This window comes from Myxocyprinus asiaticus, chromosome 23 (assembly GCF_019703515.2).
Source record: "Myxocyprinus asiaticus isolate MX2 ecotype Aquarium Trade chromosome 23, UBuf_Myxa_2, whole genome shotgun sequence".
Classification (NCBI taxonomy): Eukaryota; Metazoa; Chordata; class Actinopteri; order Cypriniformes; family Catostomidae; genus Myxocyprinus; species Myxocyprinus asiaticus.
This window is the reverse complement of record NC_059366.1, coordinates 5,349,099-5,372,137: the sequence shown is the minus strand read 5'-3', so window position 1 is coordinate 5,372,137 and position 23,039 is coordinate 5,349,099. Positions and strand designations below refer to the sequence as shown.

The 23,039-nt window shown below is 37.0% G+C and overlaps 1 protein-coding gene across 1 annotated transcript; it reads left to right on the top strand.

Annotated features, from left to right (window-relative positions):
- Positions 1–141: 141 nt before the first annotated feature.
- Positions 142–21,609, top strand: LOC127413624 (interferon gamma receptor 1-like). Its single transcript, XM_051650904.1, has 7 exons — positions 142–352; positions 11,314–11,431; positions 11,633–11,808; positions 13,091–13,224; positions 14,284–14,455; positions 15,915–16,036; positions 17,255–21,609. Exons 1-7 carry the CDS (start codon positions 283–285, stop codon positions 17,591–17,593), a joined length of 1,131 nt encoding a protein of 376 aa, XP_051506864.1. The 5' UTR covers positions 142–282; the 3' UTR covers positions 17,594–21,609.
- The last annotated feature ends 1,430 nt before the right edge of the window (positions 21,610–23,039 follow it).

Below are 23,039 nucleotides of genomic sequence, written 5' to 3'. Positions count from 1 at the left end.
AGCGCTCGTCTCAGAACGTAAGAATTCATATATTTACAAACATATCTATTAACATGAAATAAGAACAATTGGCATTTCAGTATATATGAATCAGTGCGTGGGCTGGTCATTTGATTGTTGTGTCGCGGCTAAAATGAATATTTGGCAACCCTTCAGGCACAGTCCAGTTGAAGTGAGGACACGGAGACGCAAGAACACAAAGACGAGACAGGAAATGCGGTTCGGAGAAAAACAACTTTTCTGAAATCGGACCGTCGAGCTTTGGAAACCCGGCTTATCACAATGTCAAAGGATCCAGTATTTACGATGTTGCTGTTTTTCGCGTTCCTGTGTCAAAGTGTCTGTGGTTTTGGTGAGTATCATGTCGTCAAAGCTTACATGCTAACGGTGTGTAACATGGATCCGTTTGTTCGGGAGTGCGTGTGTGCACATTAGATTTGACACGTGGTATTAAATCTCAAAATAATAATAGTCCACAATGTCGCTGATTAGATGTCTTGATCTGTTTATTTATTTATTTTAATGCGTGGATAATTTCTGTTAACAGGCCAGAGCTCCCATGCATTTCTACAACAAACAAAAAACTTCACAGAAACGTCGGGGAATTTTCGAGTTATAATATCAAGGCCTGGAAAATTAAAATCTGTAAAAGAAATTAATATAATTAAGAGCACATGGGTATTTCTAAAGTGAACATTAAATGCTCTTGTCAGCTCTAAAATATTTCATCAGTGAGTTCTTTGTACGTGCATTCTCACATTCTCGTGATTTATAAAAAATAGTTATCACGAACGACTCTTGGTCAAAAGAGTGGGAAGTTCACTGAATGTAGAAAGAACAAGAATTCGATTTGTTTAAGATTCCCCAAAAAAAAAAAAAAAAAAAACTCCTGATAGGCGAATCAGCAAAGCAACATGGAAAAGATTCCCCTCGTTTTTTCCTTTCATTTTTTTTTTCCTCTAAATTGAACGAGAACATCAGTTCTGGTGGGGCAAACACATATGACTGACATTCATCTCTGGAATATTAATTAAAGGAAAATGCCTTTGGCTTAATTCAAAACAATAGCAGTAGTACATAGTGACTCAATTTAACGCTTGACCTTTTCGCGCATACGTTCAAACTGTACTGATTGATTCCCCACCGTGAATTACTTAATTCACAGCAGATGCATTGGAGGACAGTTTGTTGAAATGTGATTTAAACACGTTTATAATGTTTGATAAGATGCCATTGCGAATGCAATTACTCGTATGTGCGCTGTCATGTTGTTTACATTGCTGCATGGTGAAAATGAGTGCCAGTCGAACTGGGATAAGGCACAAACTAACTAGTCACTTATTACATTCTTCTTTTGATGTCAAAAAACTTTGCCACATCAAATGGTAACAGCTTTACCCTTTACAAGCTTTACAAGTCCCAGGACTTCTGTGATTATTTGAATGTTGGTACTTAAAAATAAAGATATTGTGATATTGAAGAGCGTGTTTGAGCAGCGGTTTCTTTGACAATCACTTCAGTTGCTCTCTCCTGGTAAACAGCAGCACGAACAACAGTGCGAATGCAGATCATAAAGTTTAATGTTGGAAAAATAAATCAAAGATACAATGACATAACAACAATCATTCACAGATGGTATAAACATTGCTTTACAGATCCATAGTTCATATAGGCTACATTTAAAGATAAATATGTAATAAAAACACATTAAGCACAGTTTCATGACAACTAAATGAATACATGTAATTAAAATGATCTGCTAAGCATTACATAATGTATCAATGTTATTATAAAGTGTTACTTGCAGGCACAGGCCACTTTTGTGCACTGCTTATTTCTTTTTTCTTATGGTAAGACTTCATGGCTTGCAGCTACATTTGCATTTGGGTTTTATTTAACAGGTATACAGAGATTGTAGATATTTGATTTCTGTTGAAATGATTGGGATTGATTTGCAATAGGGGGGTAGAATGTATCCCTGTTTTTAATGTAGAGTGACGTACTTTAGTAAGGTTTAGCAACTGCATGCAAGAAACCCCTTAAATTAAGAAAACCTGTAGTGACAACACACTTACTATTATAACTAGGGTTTTTCAAGGGGTTTCTTGCAACTGGGTCCTGGAGGTAAAATCCCTAAATTATTTTTAACATAACATAAACCTTCCATCATGAACCTAGCATGAGCTCTGAGCCTAACCCAAGTCACGAGTCTGTTTTATTTCAACTTTAAATAATGAACCAAGGCTGCTGAAAATGGGTGGTTATAGTTTCTTTTTTGATTTACAGTTGAAGTCAGAAGTTTACATTTAAACTCAGTTTTTCATAATTCCTGACATATAATCATAGAAAACATTCCCTGTCTAAGGTCAGTTAGGATCACTACTTTATTTTAAGAATGTAAAATAAGTTACTCACAATAAGTTGCTTGAATTTTGGCCAATTCCTCCAGACAGAACTGGTGTAACCGAGTCAGGTTTGTAGGCCTCCTTGCCCGCACAGTTTTTTTTTAGTTCTGCCCACAAATTTTCTATCGGATTGAGGTCAGGGCTTTGTGATGGCCACTCCAATACCCTGACTTCGTTGTCCTTAAGCCATTTTGTCACAACTTTGGAGGTACGCTTGGGGTCATTGTCCATTTGGAAGACCCATTTGCGACAGAGCTTTAACATCCTGGCTGATGTCTTGAGATGTTGCTTCAATATATCCACATAAATTTTCTTCCTCATGATGCCATCTATTTTGTGAAGTGCACCAGTCCCTCCTGCAGCAAAGCACCCCCACAACATGATGCTGCCACCCCCATGCTTCACGGTTGGGGATGGTGTTCTTCGGCCTTCACCTTTTTTCCTCCAAACATAACGATGGTCATTATGGCCAAACAGTTCAGTTTTTGTTTCATCAGACCAGAGGATATTTCTCCAAAAGCAAGATATTTGTCCCCATGTGCACTTGCAAACTGTAGTCTGGCTTTTTTATGGCAGTTTTGGAACAGTGGCTTCCTTGCTGAACAGCCTTTCAGGTTATGGATATACATACTTGTCTACCTGTTTCCTCCAGCATCTTCACAAGGTCCTTTGCTGTTGTTCTGGGAATGATTGGCGCTTTTACACCAAACTACGTTCATCTCTAGGAGACAGAATGCGTCTCCTTCCTTAAGAGTATGATGGCTGTGTTGTCCCATGGTGTTTATACTTGCATACTATTATTTGTACAGATGAACATGGTACCTTCAGGCATTTGGAATTGCTCCCAAAGATTAATCGGACTTGTAGCAGTCCACTTTTTTTCTGAGGTCTTGTGATTTCTTTTAATTTTCCCATGATGTCAAGCAAAGAGTCACTGAGCTTGAAGGTAGACCTTAAAATACACCCACAGGTACACCTCCAATTGATTCTAATTAGCCAATTATCCTATCAGCACCGCTGTGGAGGCTAAAAATAGCCATGAGTGTGTGTAAACAGAGCAGCGCCATTCACTGACGTGCTGAGCTGCACGTGCATTTTATATATTTACTTATTAAACACAGCCTTTTGTGATTCACAGAGCTATTGCACGTCTTCAAGTGGCTTTGAATAAAATGCACGAGTCATATGAACTACTTTAATTGTGTTTATGGTTCTTTCATGTCGTTTTTTAAGCTTGACAGTAACATGAATAACGCACAGTATCGGCTTTGGATCGGGCCCGTCGGACCGATACCCGATCTGTCTAAAAGCTTCAGTATCGGAGCCAATACCGATCCAGGTATCGGATCGGTGCATCCCTACTTCTGACCCACTGGAATTGTGACAATCAGTTAAACATTAAAAATCTGTCTGTAAACAGTTATTGTAAAAATGACTTGTGTCGTGCACGAAGTAGATGTACTAAACGACTTGGCAAAACTATAGTTTGCCGATATTAAATCTGTAGAGTGGTTAAATGAGTTTTAATGATCAACTGTATATGCTGTAGGTGCAGCCTTTTCTCCTTTGGAAGTCACACCCTTTGTATGCGTGCATCTTCCTGTTTTTCTGTTCTTTCACTTAGGTCTTAATGTCTCTCCCTGTTCTTTGTTTACACTCATGTACTGGTTCTGTTTTGGGCAGAATTTGTTATGGCATGTACAGTATGAGTTTTGTTTTCACACTTGTCTCACAGTAAAACCACAGCTAGATCTGGTCTGAGGAAGTGTGAAAATGTGAACGTGTGCGAGTGATCACACGTGGTTACAGAGATCTCATCAGCGTGGGTTCAAACCGCAGGCATTTTTTGTTAAATGCAGTGTCTGTGTTGCTTCAGTGTAAAATCATAACAGCATGATGAAACCGCATAAACATAATTCAAGCTAAGGCTTATTAAAGGAATATTCCTGGTTCAATACAATTTAAGCTCAAAGACAGCATTTATGGTGTACATTTTTGACTCGTCTTCCTTCGAAGAAGCAAAAATCTGGGTTACAGTGAGTCAAAATGTGCAATCACATATGTGCAGTAATTGATATTTTACAACACGCCTCATCCAGTCAGAATTTAGAGTCTGAACTGTCCGTTTTGATATTTAATAAATATTTTGATACTGTGGACCTTAGTGTGGATAGGCAACCATATTTAATTTGACGCAAATGAAAACAAGGCTGTGAGGAATAGAAGTAGGGTACAATGGTGCTAAAGGCACACCTAAAGGAGAATTTGCATTTTTCTGGGCACAAAGTGTCTCAAGATTGAAAAAAATGAATCAATTTGTATTGAATATTAATGGAGCAACAATTTGTGTGAAAAGAAATAACAATAGAAGGTTGGGGTAAAAGGCTCCCTCACTTGGGGTAAAAGGCCCTGAAGGGTGTTATACTGATATAGTGTTGATACCAGGGCAGTAGTTGTAGGGCGCAATTTGTCAACTTATGCAAATACTTTTGAGACAGCAAGATACTTTTTTGAGTAACCAGTTAAGATGATGCTTCCTCAAAATAACTACTTCAGAAAAGGGTGCTTCATTTCCTGTTAATTTCAAACACATTTGGCATTTTATATCATCTCAAGTATTCTATAAACAAACTAATCTCTATAATGATTGGATGAATCAATGTGAGCCCAGTTTGAACATTTTTCATAAATCTATTCACCCCATTTAAGAAACAATGTGTTTAATAGGGGCCTTTAGCTCCTGCAACAGGGGGCTTTTTACCCCAAATACTATCCTTTCACTTACTGGATAGTTATTGAATTTCTTTTATATAATCACCTTGAACAAAATTGTTTTTTTTTTTTGTTTGTTTGTTTTTTTTTTTTTGAGAACAAAAGTATTTTGTCTATTAAGAGGAGCGTTATCGTTGGAAGTGTGAGAAAAGAGAATATGCCTACACGCATCAAGGCACACAAATAAAACAGTTCTTTCAGCCAAAAGAATTGTTTTTTTTTTATTTTTTTTATTTTATTTGGAATGCCTAATTCCCAATGTGGTTTTTAAGTCCTCGTGGTGGCGTAGTGATTCGCCTCAGTCCAGGTGGCGGAGGACGAACCCCAGTTGCCTCCACGTCTGAGACCGTCAACCCGCGCATCTTGTCACGTGGCTTGTTGAGCGCGCTGCCACAGAGACATAGCGTGTGTGGAGGCTTCACGCCATCCACTGCGGCAACCATGCTCAACTCACCACGCGCCCCACTGAGAACGAACCACATTATAGACCACGAGGAGTTTATCCCATGTGACTCTACCCTCCCTAGCAACCGGGCCAATTTGGAAGCTTAGGAGATCTGGCTGGAGTCACTCAGCACGCCCTGGGATTCAAACTAGCAAACTCCAAAAGAATGATGTTTTTAAGTAAAAAATAAGATTGAGCAATTGTGCAATGCTGGCATGTGATCTCTGTGATTGCTGTGGCTAGAATTCACGTTCTCTTTCATATCCTCACATCAAAACTAAATGTCAGAGTTTTAGCAACAGTAGGCTTCCTCTTGCATGCAAATAAATTGTTTCTGCTTTCTAAATTTAACTTCTCTAAGTATTCATAACTTTTTCAAGGTCTGTGTTGTTTTATTTGATTTTCATTGATAGTCTTGTTCATTCTTCCTGAAAATTACAATGCAGAAACCGGGTTAAGAGTTTTACTCAACTGTGACATGATTGATCATTTCTTCCCATTTAACTTCCCCATGTGCTAAGGTTAGTTTCATTTTGTTTAATGCCACAAGCGAATTACAGACTGCTCCAATGTACAGTATATGTAAACTTGGGGATTTATTCACGTATAACCATGTACTTATGTTAAGCACAATAAACACCTTAGGCCTACGCTAGTGTTGTCAAAAGTACTGGTTCTTCAGTACCAAGTCTAAAATAAAAAAGATGTAACGATACAAGTGTTTCTACAATACCGGTAGTACCGAGAACCGACTCAATCCGGTACCATCACGCAATATGACTGACATACCACAGCTTTAAAATGCTCATTTTTAGCACATGCTCTGTTACTCCTTACACTCAAATGGACAATTAATCAAAATTGTGAAATGTCCTAGTGTGATTTAATAAACCGCTAAAGGCTGCAATCCTCCTAGTGTAGAAGAGATGTGTACTTTGTATAAATCCGACCGCTCATCCACTGGAAACTCCACAGATATTGAGAATCATTCACAACACGTTGTATCAGATGACAGAGCAGAGCACTAATCTACTGTGAAGTTGAACCACGCAGCACATGTAAACTATATATAATTAAAATCACAGCATTTGCACTTTAATCTCAACTCAGCTTTATTTATATCTCATTTAAAACAACAGAGTTGAACAAAGTGTAATAACATTTAAAACGTAACATTTAAAAAATTAACACAAACACCAGTAATCTAAAACACAAAATGCAAACACTCCAAAACTGTGTCCTACATTTAATTTGTCAGACTCAAAGGGCAGTGTAAAGAGATGAGATTTCAGACGTCCGTGTCGCAAACTGTTTATTTGGAAAGTGAAGCTTTAGGCAAAATATTCACGTCATAATAAATGTCCAAATACTATCCTTCCCTTATTGGACAGTTATTGAAAAATGTTTGATTTAATGACCTTAAACAAAACTGAAAATTATTATTTAGTCTCAAATGAAATGTTAATTTCACGGATTAGCTACATAAAATTGCAACATACAAAAAAATAAAAATTAGGTAAAATTAGATAAAAGTGCCTCAAAATCAACCTATAGACACCACACACAATGATCTCAGATCAGGAAAATTTTGCAGTGTATAGCATCAAACAGGTGTTTAGGAAAGTTCTGTGGTGGTTTTTGTTGCTATTTAGTGTTTTGGGAGAAAATAAAATCAATGGAGCCTTTTACACTGCGGAGCCTTTAGCCCCGTTGTACCCTAAATGTTTTACAAAAACATTTTAAAACAAGTAAAAGGTCAATACATTGAAGAAATACAAAATAATATTGAATATTTATGTCCCATCCCCACTTTCAACCCACCATGAGTCTAATGCCTCAAAATGTGTTTCAAGTCTTTGCTGAGCAAGACTTGCATATCCGGTGTAGATTTATAACACAAACTAGAAACCACTTCCTTTGTCCAAAATGACCCAAAATAACTTATTACAGGTTGTTGTGATGGTTGATTAATTCACCATTTGAAAAAAACATTTAAAAACAACCATGTATTGTCTCTAAGACCTATTTATATAAAACTCAAATCTTGCTTCTTTTAACATACAGCAGTAGGCCACATTCACTCAAGACACTCATTTCTTTCTTAATTATTATTTTATGTATAAACATTCATATGTAGCTGCAATTCATATTTGTCTTTAAACATTTGATCTTTAGAAACAAATTCAATTCAGTCAAGTGTGTCCAAACTTTTGACAAATTGTATGAGCAAAAATCAAAATCTTGATAATCCAAAATTATGAAATCTCAACGTGATCTCATGAGAATTCTTATGTATTCTTACGTAAAGTTTGGTTCTAGCAAACATACAGTTGAAGTCAGAAGTTTACATGCACTTAGGTTGAAGTCATTAAAACAAATTTTTAACCAGTCCACAGATTTAATATTAGCAAACTGTAGTTAAGTGTACCTTTTAAGCAGCTTGGAAAATTCCAGAAAATGATGTCAAGCCTTTAGACAATTAGCTTCTGATAGGAGGTGTACTTGTGGATGTATTTTAAGGCCTACCTTCAAACTCAGTGCCTCTTTGCTTGAAATCATGAAAGAAAACAAAAAAAAAAAAACAAATCAGCCAAGACCTCAGAAAAACAATTGTGGACCTCCACAAGTCTGGTTTATCCTTGGGACCAATTTCCAAATGCCTGAAGGTACCATGTTCATCTATACAAACAATAGTATGTAAGTATAAACACCATGGGACAACGCAGCCATTATACCGCTCAGGAAGGAGATGCATTCTGTCTCCTAGAGATGAAAGTAGTTTGGTGCAAAAAGTGCAAATCAATCCCAGAACAACAGCAAAGGACCTTGTGAAGATGCTGGAGGAAACCGGTAGACAGGTATCTATATCCACAGTAAAACAAGTCCTATATCGACATAACCTGAAAGGCTCCTCAGCAAGGAAGAAGCCACTGCTCTAAAACCGCCATAAAAAAAAATAAATAAAAAAAACAGTTTGCAAGTGCACATGGGGACAAAGATCTTACTATTTGGAGAAATGTCCTCAGGTCTAATAAAACAAAAATGTAACTATTTGGCCATAATTACCATTGTTATGTTTGGAGGAAAAAGGGTGAGGCTTGCAAGCCGAAGAACACCATCCCAACCATGAAGCATGGGGGTGGAGCGTCATAAACAGAGTTCAAATGTATTTGGCTAAGGTGTATGTAAACTTCTGACTTCAACTGCACATTCCCTTACGTTTGCATAGACACCAAAATGTACAATATTGATGTATTGACAGCATCTAAACATCATTATTTTACGTATTAATACCTATAGAAATGTACATATGTTTACGTGTACTGTTTGAATTGATTAATATTTAATAATTCATAGAATTCATCAGTTAATTAATTTATAATCGATGAGATTAGTTAAATGCCATCACATTTATTTAATGATTTAATGCAATTTACATAAAAATATGAAATTTTAATGGTTTCATTTCTGTGTGAAAAAAGCGTTTTTTCAGCTGAGACGCTTTGGTTTCTATGATATGGAATATCTCTGGAAATAATGTGTTGCAAGTACCTAATTTCGTAGATAGTTTGTTATCAACAATTACTGAATGTAAAAATGTCGGCACAAGGTAGAGTACTTGCTCTGGATGAAGGGAATGCTGAAGCATTATTTTTCATATTAATATTGTGGTAGACCAGGAATGTCATCTGGTACAGACACGAATACTCGGAGACCACCAAACTTCTCCTCCATTGTTTTTCAGTCGTTGTACAAGTAGGATGTAACGGTTGGTCAGTGCGGTATTTGTCCTGCCCCTCCTCCACTGTGATTGGACAGCTGGGAAAAAGTTATAGTGACGAGCATTGTGTTTTACACAAAGTTGAACATTTTTCAACTCTCAGCGACCAGAAAAAACAGCAAGCATGCAGCTCTCAGTATGGAATAGACGCTCTGTGCCTCATCACGCTGCTGGCTTTTTTAAATACGCGGCACTCCCATTGCAAACAATTGAAAAAATACACTGGCCTCAGGAAAAAAACACTTTGGTGGACACAAGGCCTTATACAATATTTTAAAGGATTATATCACTTTAACCAAGACTAAACTTAATGTTAAAATCAATAAAAACTCTGTAATCGTTTAATCATTTATTAAGCCTTTAATTTTTGTTTGCCATGGGACACAGAGTTTTCAGAATATGCCAAAAAACTAAATAAACCACAAAAAGCACCATAAAACAATAATACATTTAATCCATACATTAATTAGCTATAATCCAAATCTTCAAACTGCTTTCTGTGAAGAACAGAGCCAAATTCAAGCCTTATATTCAATGATCTCCGTCCCCATTTGCCGCAGAGCCTTCGCACCCGCTGTAACCATCAACACACGTTGGTTTTGTTTTCAAAAATCAAAAATTGCCGCCTCAAGAAGCATTACGACAAGCAGTTTTACAGTAGTGATGTTGAATGCTCATTGGCTCTCAAGTGTCTCGTGACCGTTTGTGACATGCCGTATTCTGCGATGTATATGTTTGAATGAGATATGACAGCACCTTTGTGGAGTGCATCAGGAGAAGATTTACAGCAATTAATAACTTACATTTCACTCTCCTCACACAATGCTATTGTATGCCGTCAGGGAGCACATCGGATTTTTCTGAATAAATTTGTGATTTAAAATTTTCCTGCCTGTTATGTGTTTTATAAGCTTTAGAAATGGTTAGGTTTAGGAGTAGGTGTGGGATTAGCAGCTATAAAATATATATAAATTAATATATTGTAACAAATTATTGCTACTGTACATTAATCTACTTGTTACATGTTTTTAATAATTTTTATTTTATTTTTTTTTTCTCCCCAATTTGGAATGCCCAATTCCCAATGCGCTCCAAGTCCTTGTGGTGGCGTAGTGACTCGCCTCAATCCGGGTGGCGGAGGATGAATCTCAGTTGCCTCCGCGTCTGAGATCGTCAACCTAGTTATCTTATTACGTGGCTTGTTGAGCGCGTTACCGCAGAGACATAGCATGTGTGGAGGTTTCACGCTATTCTCCACCGCATTCACGCACAACTCACCAAGTGCCTCACCGAGAGCAAACCACATTGTAGCGACCACGAGGAGGTTACCCCATGTGACTCTACCCTCCCTAGCAACTGGGCCAATTTGGCTGCTTAGGAGACCTGGCTGGAGTCACTCAGCATGCCCTGGATTCGAACTCGCGACTCCAGGGGTGGTAGTCAGCGTTAATACTCGATGAGCTACCCAGGCCCCCGTATGTTTTTATATTGCTGAAAGGTGGTTATGTTTAGAGGTTGGGGTAGGGATAAGGGATTTAAAATATTATATAATAAATTTGTGTATTCAAATATAGTTGTAATGTATTCATCATTATTTAACGTTTCTAAAACTGCAAATACGTTAAAAAAAGTATACGTTTTAGATGCTTTCAAATGTCCATGTTGTAAGTTTTAGTGTCTATCCAAACATACAAATATGTACCTTTAAATGTTACAAATATTAACGTATATTATTGAGATGAGGCTGGAAATCTATGAAAGAAATTACGTCATGACCAAGTATATTAGTACTCATTAAGCAATATGGAAAGAAATGAACTAGAAGAAACTCAAATTAACTTTATGTTTGTAAATTTATGAGGTTACCAGATTACTGAATTTAACCAGCATTATTATTTATTTCTTCACAGTTCACCCTCCAACAAACATCAGTGTTGATTGTCACAACTTTGTTAATATGCTTTACTGGAACTACAGTAAACCAGCTGAAACACTGAAATTCATTGTAATGGTCAAACCCTATGTAAGGTAAGCAAGCACTTTATCACATAATCATAAATTCTGTAATATAACATATAATGCTTATGCCATTGTCTATTTGAATACTCAATTCTATGTGTTAAAACCATTTAATGCACAGTTAGTTCCAGTCAAAAGAGCCACGTGGACATTCTTTTGAGAACTTTGCCTTTAATAACTAGATATTCTTTCTATATAATTTATCTCTAGAGATTCCCAAACAGTGGAAACATCTCAGACGCACTTGAACATCAGCGAGTATACCAGTGACCCTGCTGATAATTATGTAGTGACTGTAACAGCACATGATGGACAAGAGAAATCAGGATATGTCACCACTGAATTTACCTACAGTCATGACTTCTATAATGCTGACACACACAAATGTAAGTTGTCTGAGTAGTTAATCATATAATACTATACTGAGTTCTGCAATGATCTTTGGTGTAATTACGGTGATTGCAAGACAGCACTGCGCTTTCATTTCTAGTATTGTTTTCTAATAGTGAAACATCACTTTTACTATTGCTCATACTTTACACCAAAAATAACTGTGCGAATATATGTGTTCCTGTGGAACTGTTTACACAGGGGACAAACATTCAGACATGTTTTCGGTGAGCGTGTTGATTTGCCTTTTTTTCATTCGCTGATGAATGCAACGACCAATAAGATTTAATGCTTTGTCATTTGTCTACGATGACATATTATACTCCGCTTTCCAACAACACCTAGATTAAGCTTTTAGTCCACTCAGAGGCCGAAATATTCAACAAGCAGTGGGGAAGGTGCGTTGGATCACAAAATAGACCATGTCTATGGACAAGCACAATGCGAGTGCTCAGCTGAATTAGAGCGCCACCTGCATTTTAGATTTATATATCATGATGGAAGGTGATAGAGGAAAATTTCCTAGTACTTTCTGCCATGCAGTGGAATGAATGAACACTTTTTGCAGGGACATGGAGCAAGCAGAGCCTGAATCACAGACTTTCAAAGTTGAGCTCATCATAGGATTGTAAACGTATACAATATTATTTATAAATGATTGGAATCTTTTTGTTTGTGTGTGTGTGTGTGTGTGGGATTTATGTAAAATGAGAGTAATATTTTGCAGTTATATCTATGTATGTATTGTGAGCCATTAGATTTGGCCATAAAAAATTGCAGGCAGCATCCAGAATATGCAGCAGAGCTGATAGAAAATCTCCTTTTGACTTGCATTGGTAAAATGTTCACCATTGAAAATCTGATTTACGGGAATGATGTCATAGTATTATTAGCATACAGCATTCTGATTGGTCTTATCTTTCTAGCATCTATTTAACCATATAGGCTTTACACATTAAAGATGTGTCAAATTGTATCATGCACTGCGAATAGAAAACAAATCACGTGCTGCTGAGTGTCATGACACTAATGCATTTTCCGTTTCCATTGTTTTTGCAAAGTATGTATGCGTTACTAAGGAGCCTTTTCAAAAGTCTCTATATTTGGTGAAGGAAAATGCTGTTCCTTTGTTGATGATTAATGTAACTTAAATGTTTTGAAATCAATGTGTTTTCAACCGAAAAATATTAGTGTGGACATGTGTTGGAATTCATTTGTCGCAGCCTCTTACAAGTTGTATAATTTTTGCTTTTTCTCATATGCATTATTTACTTGCAGGCTCTGTGGACTTTCCAGATGTTAATATGTCCGTTCATAAAGATGTGATTGAGGTGTCCTTTCTGCACCCTTATTACTTTTATAAATTGGACATTCTAAAGGAAGACTTTTTATACAAAGTCACGCATGATCAGGTAGGTCATGGGCAAATCGATCATGAAGTACTGGTAATTCTGATACTGAGATTGTGTTGAGAGGATCAATCCGTTCATTAAAATTGAGTGTTTTGGGGGGCCTGGGTAGCTCAGCGAGTATTGACGCTGACTACCACCCCTGGAGTCCAGGGCGTGCTGAGTGACTCCAGCCAGGTGTCCTAAGCAACCAAATTGGCCCGGTTGCTAGGGAGGGTAGAGTCACATGGGGTAACCTCCTCGTGGTCACGATTAGTGGCTCTCGCTCTCAATGGGGCGTGTGGTAAGTTGTGTGTGGATTGTGGAGAGTAGCATGAGTCTCCACATGCTGTGAGTCTCCGCGGTGTCATACACAATGAGCCACGTGATAAGATGCGCAGATTGACGGTCTCAGAAGCGGCGGCAACTGGGACTTGTCCTCCGCCACCCGGATTGAGGTGAGTAACCGTGCCACCACGAGGACCTACTAAGTAGTGGGAATTGGGTATTCCAAATTGGGAGAAATTTAGTGTTTTAATATTTATCTAGCATGAAAGTGAATGCATAGTGAAATAATGAACTGCATTAGCAAATAGTTGTGTGGAATAGGAACTATTTCTCTTTTCATTCATCTGAAAATGAGTAGAAATTCTGAAATGTGCAAGCAGTCACAAATAGTGCTCACCCACAACATTTATTCAAACAGAGCAGTGTTTGCCAAATGTAATGACAAACATTGCCGTCATTTCTCACTAAATAGCGTGTATAGAAGTGACATTTAAAAATAATGAAAGTCATACAAACCCATTATAATAAATGTTATTTTTAGTTTAAATTGCAAGTGTTTAAAAGATTGATCATGTTCTGTAATTGTTGTTAATAAATACTAAAACACAAAGTCTGATCATTTACAGTTTAGGCCTAAAATTACATGTAAAAAAATTTGGTTTTTGCTTATTGCTAAACTTGTAAACAAAGAAATAGTAACGGCAGAGTAGTATTTTTAAAATATATTTTTTTAAAAATGTACACATTTCGTTTTTTTTTTTTTTTTTTTTTTTTCCAAACTTCCTCCTTCCACAGCAAGAGAGTACAAATGAATGTTTTGATGATGAAGAGCTGTGCACTGCAGAAATCCACCTTAATCAGAGCTTTGCTGGCCAGTGCATTGAGTTACAGTTTGTAGCGATGATTGCTGGGATACCTACAAATACCTACAGAAATGTTTGTATCTCTCACATGCCTGTTGAGTCTGGTAAGACCATAATGCTTTCACACTTCACCTGCTGTCAAAGGACTGTCTAGAATTAATTTATTCTGCCCAACTACTTCGTGCAAACTTCATGAGTCCATTTTGTCCATGTATAGTTTTGTTTGTGTTTATGCAATGCAGCTGTCTTGCAGTAGTTATGTTACTATGAATACTCCAAGTAAACATTTGTTTTAGGCAGTGTGTGATAACTAGTATGTTATTCTCTGAAGTATACACACTCACAAGCTCTGTTCCAAAACCTAGAAAGCCACTATTGCAGATTACATAGGCAAATGTCTTCTAAAGGTCCTTTCACACCAAAAGCGAATTTCCGCCGCAATTTCTCAATCTCTCCTCATAAGTGACTGATTTGGAACGCTCTGCATAGGCTGCAACACAAAGCGACATACAAATATTACCCCTAATGTAGCGCCAGGAAACTACTCACTATTGATTTGAATAGATTTTGACATTAGCATATTGCTAAGCTAGGGTTGCTAACGCTTCAGTAGAGAATGTTTTGCCAAATATGGGACAACAGGCATCCCGAATGAGATGTCTTGATTTCGGCTAAAATACAGGACGTCCTGGCTCTGGTGATACGGGAACGAGGACAACCCTGTGTTAACCTAACGTTGCGATTCTCGAATTAGCATAAAACAGAAACCTCACACAAAGTATGTGGAGTAACCCTTAGTAAACTTTATTTTCTTGACTAAAAAATTAATGATATTTGTTAAAAAAAAAAAATGTAAATAACTTAATTACTTTGTGTACACTCATGTATTCAAGGTGCAAAATATTTTTGTTATACCTTTTACTTGATGGTTACACCATATTAAATTTTTATTGTTTTAAAGTAAAAAAAATGTTTTATAGAAAATACAACATATTTTTCAAAAAATTATTAAACCAAATTGGACACATATTAAATTGCTACGAACTTGTCACGTGTGTTTTAAACTAAAATTTTTTAAATATTTCTAATTTAAATGATCTCTGACGACCTCATTTGCAAATGACCCATTTAACTGTTTTGTTTATACTCATTCTCAGATATCACCTCGTCCGATGGATTTTGTTTTCTTACTGAATTTGTTGTAATGCATTGTGGGAGTTTTGGAACAGAGCTGTTGCGCTCTATGATTTACCATGATTCCATGACCATGGAAATATCAGGAAATTTTTTTATTATTTCCAAGCCTGAATTCAAATTAAGCTTTTTTTAATTATTATTATTGATAGGGATAAAATATTATAATATAGTCAACATCTGTTGCTAACTAAAATATTCCATTGCTATAAATTGATCTTTGTGTGCAATCTTTATTACATACAGTATATACTATGTATACACCTTCCCCTAATAAAGCTCACATTTTTGTATTGTAATTTTAACATTTTGCCAATACTACACTAGATTGCTGTATTGAGATATGTTCTTGACTCTTCTGTCCTGTAGACAAGACAAGCTACATCATGGCTGTAGTAGGAGTTGTTGTTGTGTTGCTCTTCATTGCTGGGGGTTTTGTGTGGATACTCTGCAAGAAGTGGTCCAGAATTCCCCAAATTCCCAAAAATTTGGTTTGTCCTTTAAATTTCATTTTATATCCTTAAGGCTTTTATGTAGCACGTAGGGTTGTCATGAGCTGTACCAGGGTTGTTGGTTTGTTAGTCTTTTACTAGTGAAATTTCACGACTATATACCAGTTTCGATACTACAGCAAGACAAATACTAATTTTAATTCATTAAGGCCACGTCCGCACTAATGTTTTCATTTGAAAACATATAGATTTTGCTACATTTATGCTTCTCATCCACACTGGAATGCACTTTCGAAAACGCTCGCCATAACCGCATACTTTGGAAAACGATGACGTTAGGAAACAGAAAGAGATGTTTCAAATATAAACAGATATGTGTGGATGTGGCCTAAGTAAACATTGTTTCAAGTTCTTAAGTCATTTATTCTAGACAATTACTGTGTACTATTAATTATTAATATAATAAAAAGAAAGAAACAAATTACAAAGACTGGAACAAATGAAAATAATAGAACAAAAATTCAAATTAGGAAACAGTGCTTGAAGGTTTTTTTAGGGAGGCCTAACAGGAGTATCAAGTCTAACTGTGGTAGGCACGAAAGAATTTCTAAAACAGTTCGGCCTACTAAATGAAGGCAACAGTCTAAATTCTTCACTGAGAATATGGGACTGATAATAAATGATTTTAATGGGCTTGCTTCAGTGCTGTCTGCTTGTGTCTGGATGGTTCGGTTTTAACAAGATCTTCATATAACAAAAAGAAAAAAAAAAAAATCTTTTAAATAGTTTTAATAGAAAACAACACTTGGACATGAAAGTGCCCCAATTTGAAGAATCACCCTTACACAGCAAGTCCTAATGCACAGATCCAATATATTTATACAGATCCATTTTTGTTTTATTTTGTCCCTTTGTTTACATTCAGTTTAGAACTGACTGTGTTTACATAATACCTCACCAAATTTTTTTATTGCATTTATCCGGTTCAGACATGTATCTGCATTACCGTAAACACTCTCAAGAAGAAGCCACAAGAAGTAACGAATTGAATCAGTACACTGTTACTGGTACTGCAGAAGGATTGATATTGTAACATCTTTTTAATTTTTGTATTGACTTGGCACTAAAGTAGCGGTACTTTTGACAGCCCTTCTAGCAGCATTTTGTACTTGTGACAAGTCTGTCTACAGTGACTTGATGTTGATTCAAAAATGTTTGCAGTACCAAGACTAACCATTTGTTTCTTTCTATAAGCAGCGGAACTTTGTGACTCCACCACGATCAGCTACCGCCGATAACCAACCCGATGAGCCCGCCCTCTCTTCAGCGACGGCTGAAGGTCACACACCCCTACTAGAGCCTTACGAAAGCCCCATCATTTCTTCAGTTGAGAAAGACAGCAGCACAGTCATTATCCCTACTGACACACAAGTGGAGGTGGACCACAACACATCTACCCTTTCTGAAGGGGATGTGAAATTTGAGGAGCCTGAAGACTACAGCAAGTCATCTGACTACGACAGTCCCAAATTCCTGCTGGAGATGAGTCCTGGGGAAATTACGCATGGATATGGTCCACGACCACCTGTACTTTAGTAATTGAAACTGAAAAGTCTTGCCATGAATTTTGGCCTGTTTGACACAATGCGTCTGTGGCGCGAGAGTGGCACTGCTGCGTGACTTCAATGGTGTTTCTACTGCATGTCAATAGAAAAAGAAGGGAACATTTTTTTTAATGTGGGAGCTCTTCCCTTTCATAATGGCCATAAATAATAAAATAGTTATCGGGAGTGAGCAAATATTACAAACTTGATAATCATGAAATTTTTATGAGGAGGAGGACCATATTTAAATTGAAATTGTAATCAAATTAGAATGGAACCCAAACCAAAACTTGGATAATATAGCCCATTTAAAGGAATATTTCGGGTTCAATGCAAGTTCAGTTAACGGCATTAAAAGTCGAAAAAAAATCGTTCTTCTTTTCAAATTCTGTTGAATGAACTTAACTTGTATTGGTCCTTAAATCATCTGGATGCGTACCTGTCATTGCATGTGGAACTTGCATCAAGCCCGACACTGATGTTTTTTTTTCTTCAAACGCTCTCTAGAAATACATGCTGCTTCATAAAAGCCTACATTGCAAAAGATTGTGTTAGTAATTGGGTTTATAGTGCATTTCCAATGTGTTTCCGGCCAGTAAAACCAGCGCCGCATCAAACACCTCCTCTCATTCCCATTTCTGGGCACTGCTTGATTGTGAATGTTGTAACCTGTTAATATGAGCAGCGAAATTAAAATGTGTCCTTGCAAGCCACAGATGCATTATGTGTAAAACAGACCTGAACAAGCCTGTTCACGTCATTTCATGTGATCGTTACGTGGTCCTATAACTATTTCGCACATGTATTCACGTAGCTTAACACGAAACATGCTTTGCTGTCAGCAGTGCTTAATTTGAAAAGTATAAAGTCCTGGAACAAGGATTGGTGAGACCACACACCCCTGAATCTGACCGGCTTGGAGTTGCGGGGGAGTGCGTTAAACACCCAATCACCGCTGCAAACAATCCGACGCAATGTGATAAAACTAAATCGCCCCCAGTAAAATCAACAAACTGTCTACACTGCAAGCTGTGCGACTTCTGGCTCTTGTAGAGTAGACCTATTTGTTGAATATGGTGGGAGCTGTCTAGTTTTGTCACAATCACCTCTTGCACTTTAGATTGAGTATAAAAGGTCTGTTGTTACAGTATATAATATTGTATCATTAATGAATTTTAAAATGTTAATGTATACTTTCTACTACTATGAACAGATCATAGCATACGTTTCTTTCAAAGGTTTAAAAGTGAATTTCCTATGGGTTCAAATTGAGCACTGACTCTCAGATATATAACTATGGGCTTAAGTGCCATCTAAGTCTTGTAACAGCACTGCTTTCAATTTACTTGTGTATGTTTCAGCATGGAGCACTTATAGAGTAGGCAGAGGCTTTTTCAGAGCTAGTAGATTGCCGATCCAAATCTCTCACGCATCAGATTATACTGTCACTTTGAGAATGATTTGCATTAGAGTAGAGGACAGGCAGATGATTCACGCCAAACCTGTCAAGAAAATATCTTGCAGTGATGTGCACAGACCTTAGCAGGGGCGGAAGGACAAAAAAAGGGCACTGATCATTTATAAATAATTTATTTTGCTTTTTGAGTATTTAACCATTTTCTATATATATATATATATATATATATACACACTGTACATAATTTTTATTATCACAAATAATAGCCTATTTTCCTTTCTCACAAAAAGCACCATGGTAAAACACGGTTTATTTATTTTCAAACATGGTCTGTGATAACCCCATGTATATGACATGTGTCATAGTAAAACCATGGTATTTATTGAGTACCATGACAGTATCATGAAATATGAACATGATCAATCATTCAGTACCATGGCATTGCCCTGGTAACGTGGTGCACGGTGCGAAGGCGCTATGAAAACGCGCGAGGCGATAGACTGTGTTACGCGAATGCGACAGGGTCCTTGAATAACGTATAACATGCGAGTAAGGGCAGTCGGTGGAGTTTCTGGTGCCCACTAGGTATGATGGTGCCCCCCTAAGGAGTTGGTGCCCTACGTAGATTGCATAATATGCTTATAGGGAGCTGCGGTACTGTGGTAGCCTATTGATATTTTTCTGAAAGTGATTCGTCTAATGGCTTATTAGTTTCAACAAAACAAAACTGGTTTTGGCTGAACCTGACAGCTCCTTCAGTATGTCAATATTCTTTAAACGAAGTCACTTTCTATCACTGAAAGTGACGCGACCGCTCTTATTATAAATAATAAATCTGTCTACACTAGTGGTACTCAATGTCGGAAATGCGGTAGCAATCGAGTATATATTATTCTTTTGAACATAATACATGGAGTGGACTTTTTATCAGACCTGTTACTCATCTGAGGTAACGGCACTTCAATGTTCTGGGGCGAATTCAAAACAGCTTTTTTTGCTTCCTTGAAGGGCACTGTTGAGGGAGGGGATGCCGCTCAAAAGCTCATTCAAAACGGAAGTGAGAAAATTAATCTTTTCTTAGAGGGCCCTTCCACAAGACTGTTAGCGAAGAGTACATTAATACAGTAATGCCATGTTCCCTTCAGAGTACCCACTTCAAGGGCTCTGCAGTTCGGAGTGAGTATAGGGCATAGGGAGGATCACTTGCGATTGGATTCTGCCCCCGATCTGCTGTAGCGCGTGCTCTTAAAGGCACCTTTGCTTCATTTTTTTTAATAAGACCGTGATTTACAAAGAAATCTCATAACACATTACTGTTATTGTGAGATTATGACGAGATTTTGTTTATTTTAATTTAATTAAAATTTCTCCCCTATAGCTGGACAACCAAAAGGGCACCTTTAGGTTTGTGCCCCTGCTGCCCCCGTTCTGTGCACTCAGTGATGTCCTGGTCATATTTAACCCCAAATCAATACAGATAAATCCATGAAATAGTATTTTACATATAGAAAATGAAGCCTACATTTAGGATCATTAAGATTTTTTGCATTCAAGATTTTTAAGCACATCTTACCCCACAATTCTCATTTCCGTAACTCACCCGGACATTACTATTCCCAATGTTTTCAATTATGATTTTCATCATTACAATTTTTTGTTTGTTTTTTGTTATTACTGCATTGCAGAAAATGCTGTTGAACAATATATATTTTTTTAATTAGCCAAAAAATATATATTTTTTTTGCATTGCGGTAATGAGAATTATGGGGTAAATGCATGTCATGAAAATAACAATGTAATCTTGTAATGTAATCTTAATAGTCCTAAATTAGATTTTATTTTCTATATACGGATTATCATTTCTTAATTCTTTAAATGTCAGAGAAAGATGTGACCAGGACATTTTCTTCACAGGTTTCGTAAGAATCGCATAAATTGTGTATTTTTCCTCTGTATGAAAGTTTCTGTCCTAAGCTGTACAGTTTCTGCTGTCATATCACATTATTCTGTCTGCAAAAGAATGTTACAACAAAACAATGCCACAGTTTTTTGTATACAGTAGATGACACATACAGCATTACTGTGATTGCCTTTTGAGTAAATGTTTCTAATACAATTGTTTTAGAAACAAACTTTCAGCTTCTATTTGTTTGTTTTTTTTAGTGATTTTTTTTTGTGAATGTATCAATTTCCAGGACTCATGCATCCCTGTGCACTGCATGTAGTGAGAATACAAGTGTCTTCACACTGCAGCGAAAGAAGGCTCTTGCAAATCTGCTTGGGGGAACCAGAAAAGACAATCCCACATCTGATTTACTATACAAAATGTTTCATTTACGCATTAGGCAGATGCTTTTTTCCAAAAGTGCATTCCAGGTATATCAGCATGTGTGTTACATGGGAATCAAGCTCATTTTACCTTGCTAGGAGTTGAGGTTGACAGTATATTGTAAAGTTTGTGCATATTTTTGTTACATTTTTTTCTAAAAGATTTTCTTTTAAACTTTCTGTATGTCATGTCTGTTTTATGTTCAAGTGTTTGATTCCATTAAGAGTGAAGCATTTTTATTAAAATCAATTGTCTGACTAACTCTGTGCATTTAACATTTCTTTCTAAAACTTTAATTGAACACTTGATTAACCTTTGGAAGTGAGCTCACACCTTGCCCCACTCAGCTAGTGACAGCATTATTTATTAACTTTTAAACATGCATATTAGGTAGATATATGTCATTAAATACATCTGATATGTTGAAAGATTGTTTCCCCCACAGCTGACAAAACTGTTTACATTTGGATATAGTGTATATTTATATGAATACATATTTGATACCCTGTACAAAATCTGTTAACTCTTAATCATTGTAGTACAGCAGAAAGTCATTGAGCTTTCATAAGTGATTAACGACAAAAGAAAAATAAGAACATATTTCCTGAGAAAGCTGCTTCATTTGTAACTGAAATCTTATGAATACTTGACAGCTAAATATCTATAAATAATTTGTACTTCATGTATTTCAGTAAAATATTATTAAACATATAAATGCTTAAAATATGAGTATTAACTCTCAATTCTAATTGGATGAGCTGTATTGGAAGTCTACACACCTGTCTGCATTTTGGCAGTTAGGCTAATAAATTACTTGAAGGAATTTTTATTTTGATCATTACTGTGTTTCTTTGCTAAGGCAAGCGTCGCTTTTATTATTTCTCAAACTTGTGGTTAGTGATTTGAACAAAGCCCTAACAATAGGATTAAACTTTACTGCGTAAAATCAATGCCGTTTTTGGTATGGACATGAATGATACAGTACTACGGGGCGGCAAGGGTACGTTTACACGACAACGATGTACGAAAAACGGAGAAGTTTTTCCTTTGCATTTTTGAAAAGTTTCGCGTACAGGCGACAACGTTGACAAAACGATCCGCGAAAACGACTAAAAACGCTGTATTATGCAGGCCAGGCCAGTAGTTAGCGATGTCACTTTGTAAAGAAACACTACGCGCCTGCGCACATAAGCATTCTTCCACAGAGACGTGAATACAAACAATGAAGATGGCGAAACCATCGAGCAATTTTGTTTGGACGGACGATTAGGTCGCTTTATTACTACAAGTCTTGAGCAGCACAAACACAGACCTGTAGCCCGCCATTGTAGTTCTGAATGTCTCGCGCGTTGTTTTGAAGTGCTCGCGCGCATGCCTATAGACCGAACACGTAATACGCGTGCGCTTGACGTCATCGTTTTCACAAATTCGTGTTTTTGTACGTTTACACGGCGAGGATAACAGCATCGTTTTCAAAAACTTGCACTTTGAAACCCGTTTTCAAAAGTTTGCGTTTTCAGTCCCCAAAACGCCGTTGTCGTGTAAACGAACAGCCAAAACACAAAAAGTTTTCCGTTTTTAATTGAAAACGTTGTCGTGTAAACGGCCCAAAGGCTCTGTTAATTTTATTTTATCCCTGTGAGGAGGAGGAGGGCATGTCGGAGCCGTGATGAGGCAAGTCTGGCGCTGAGT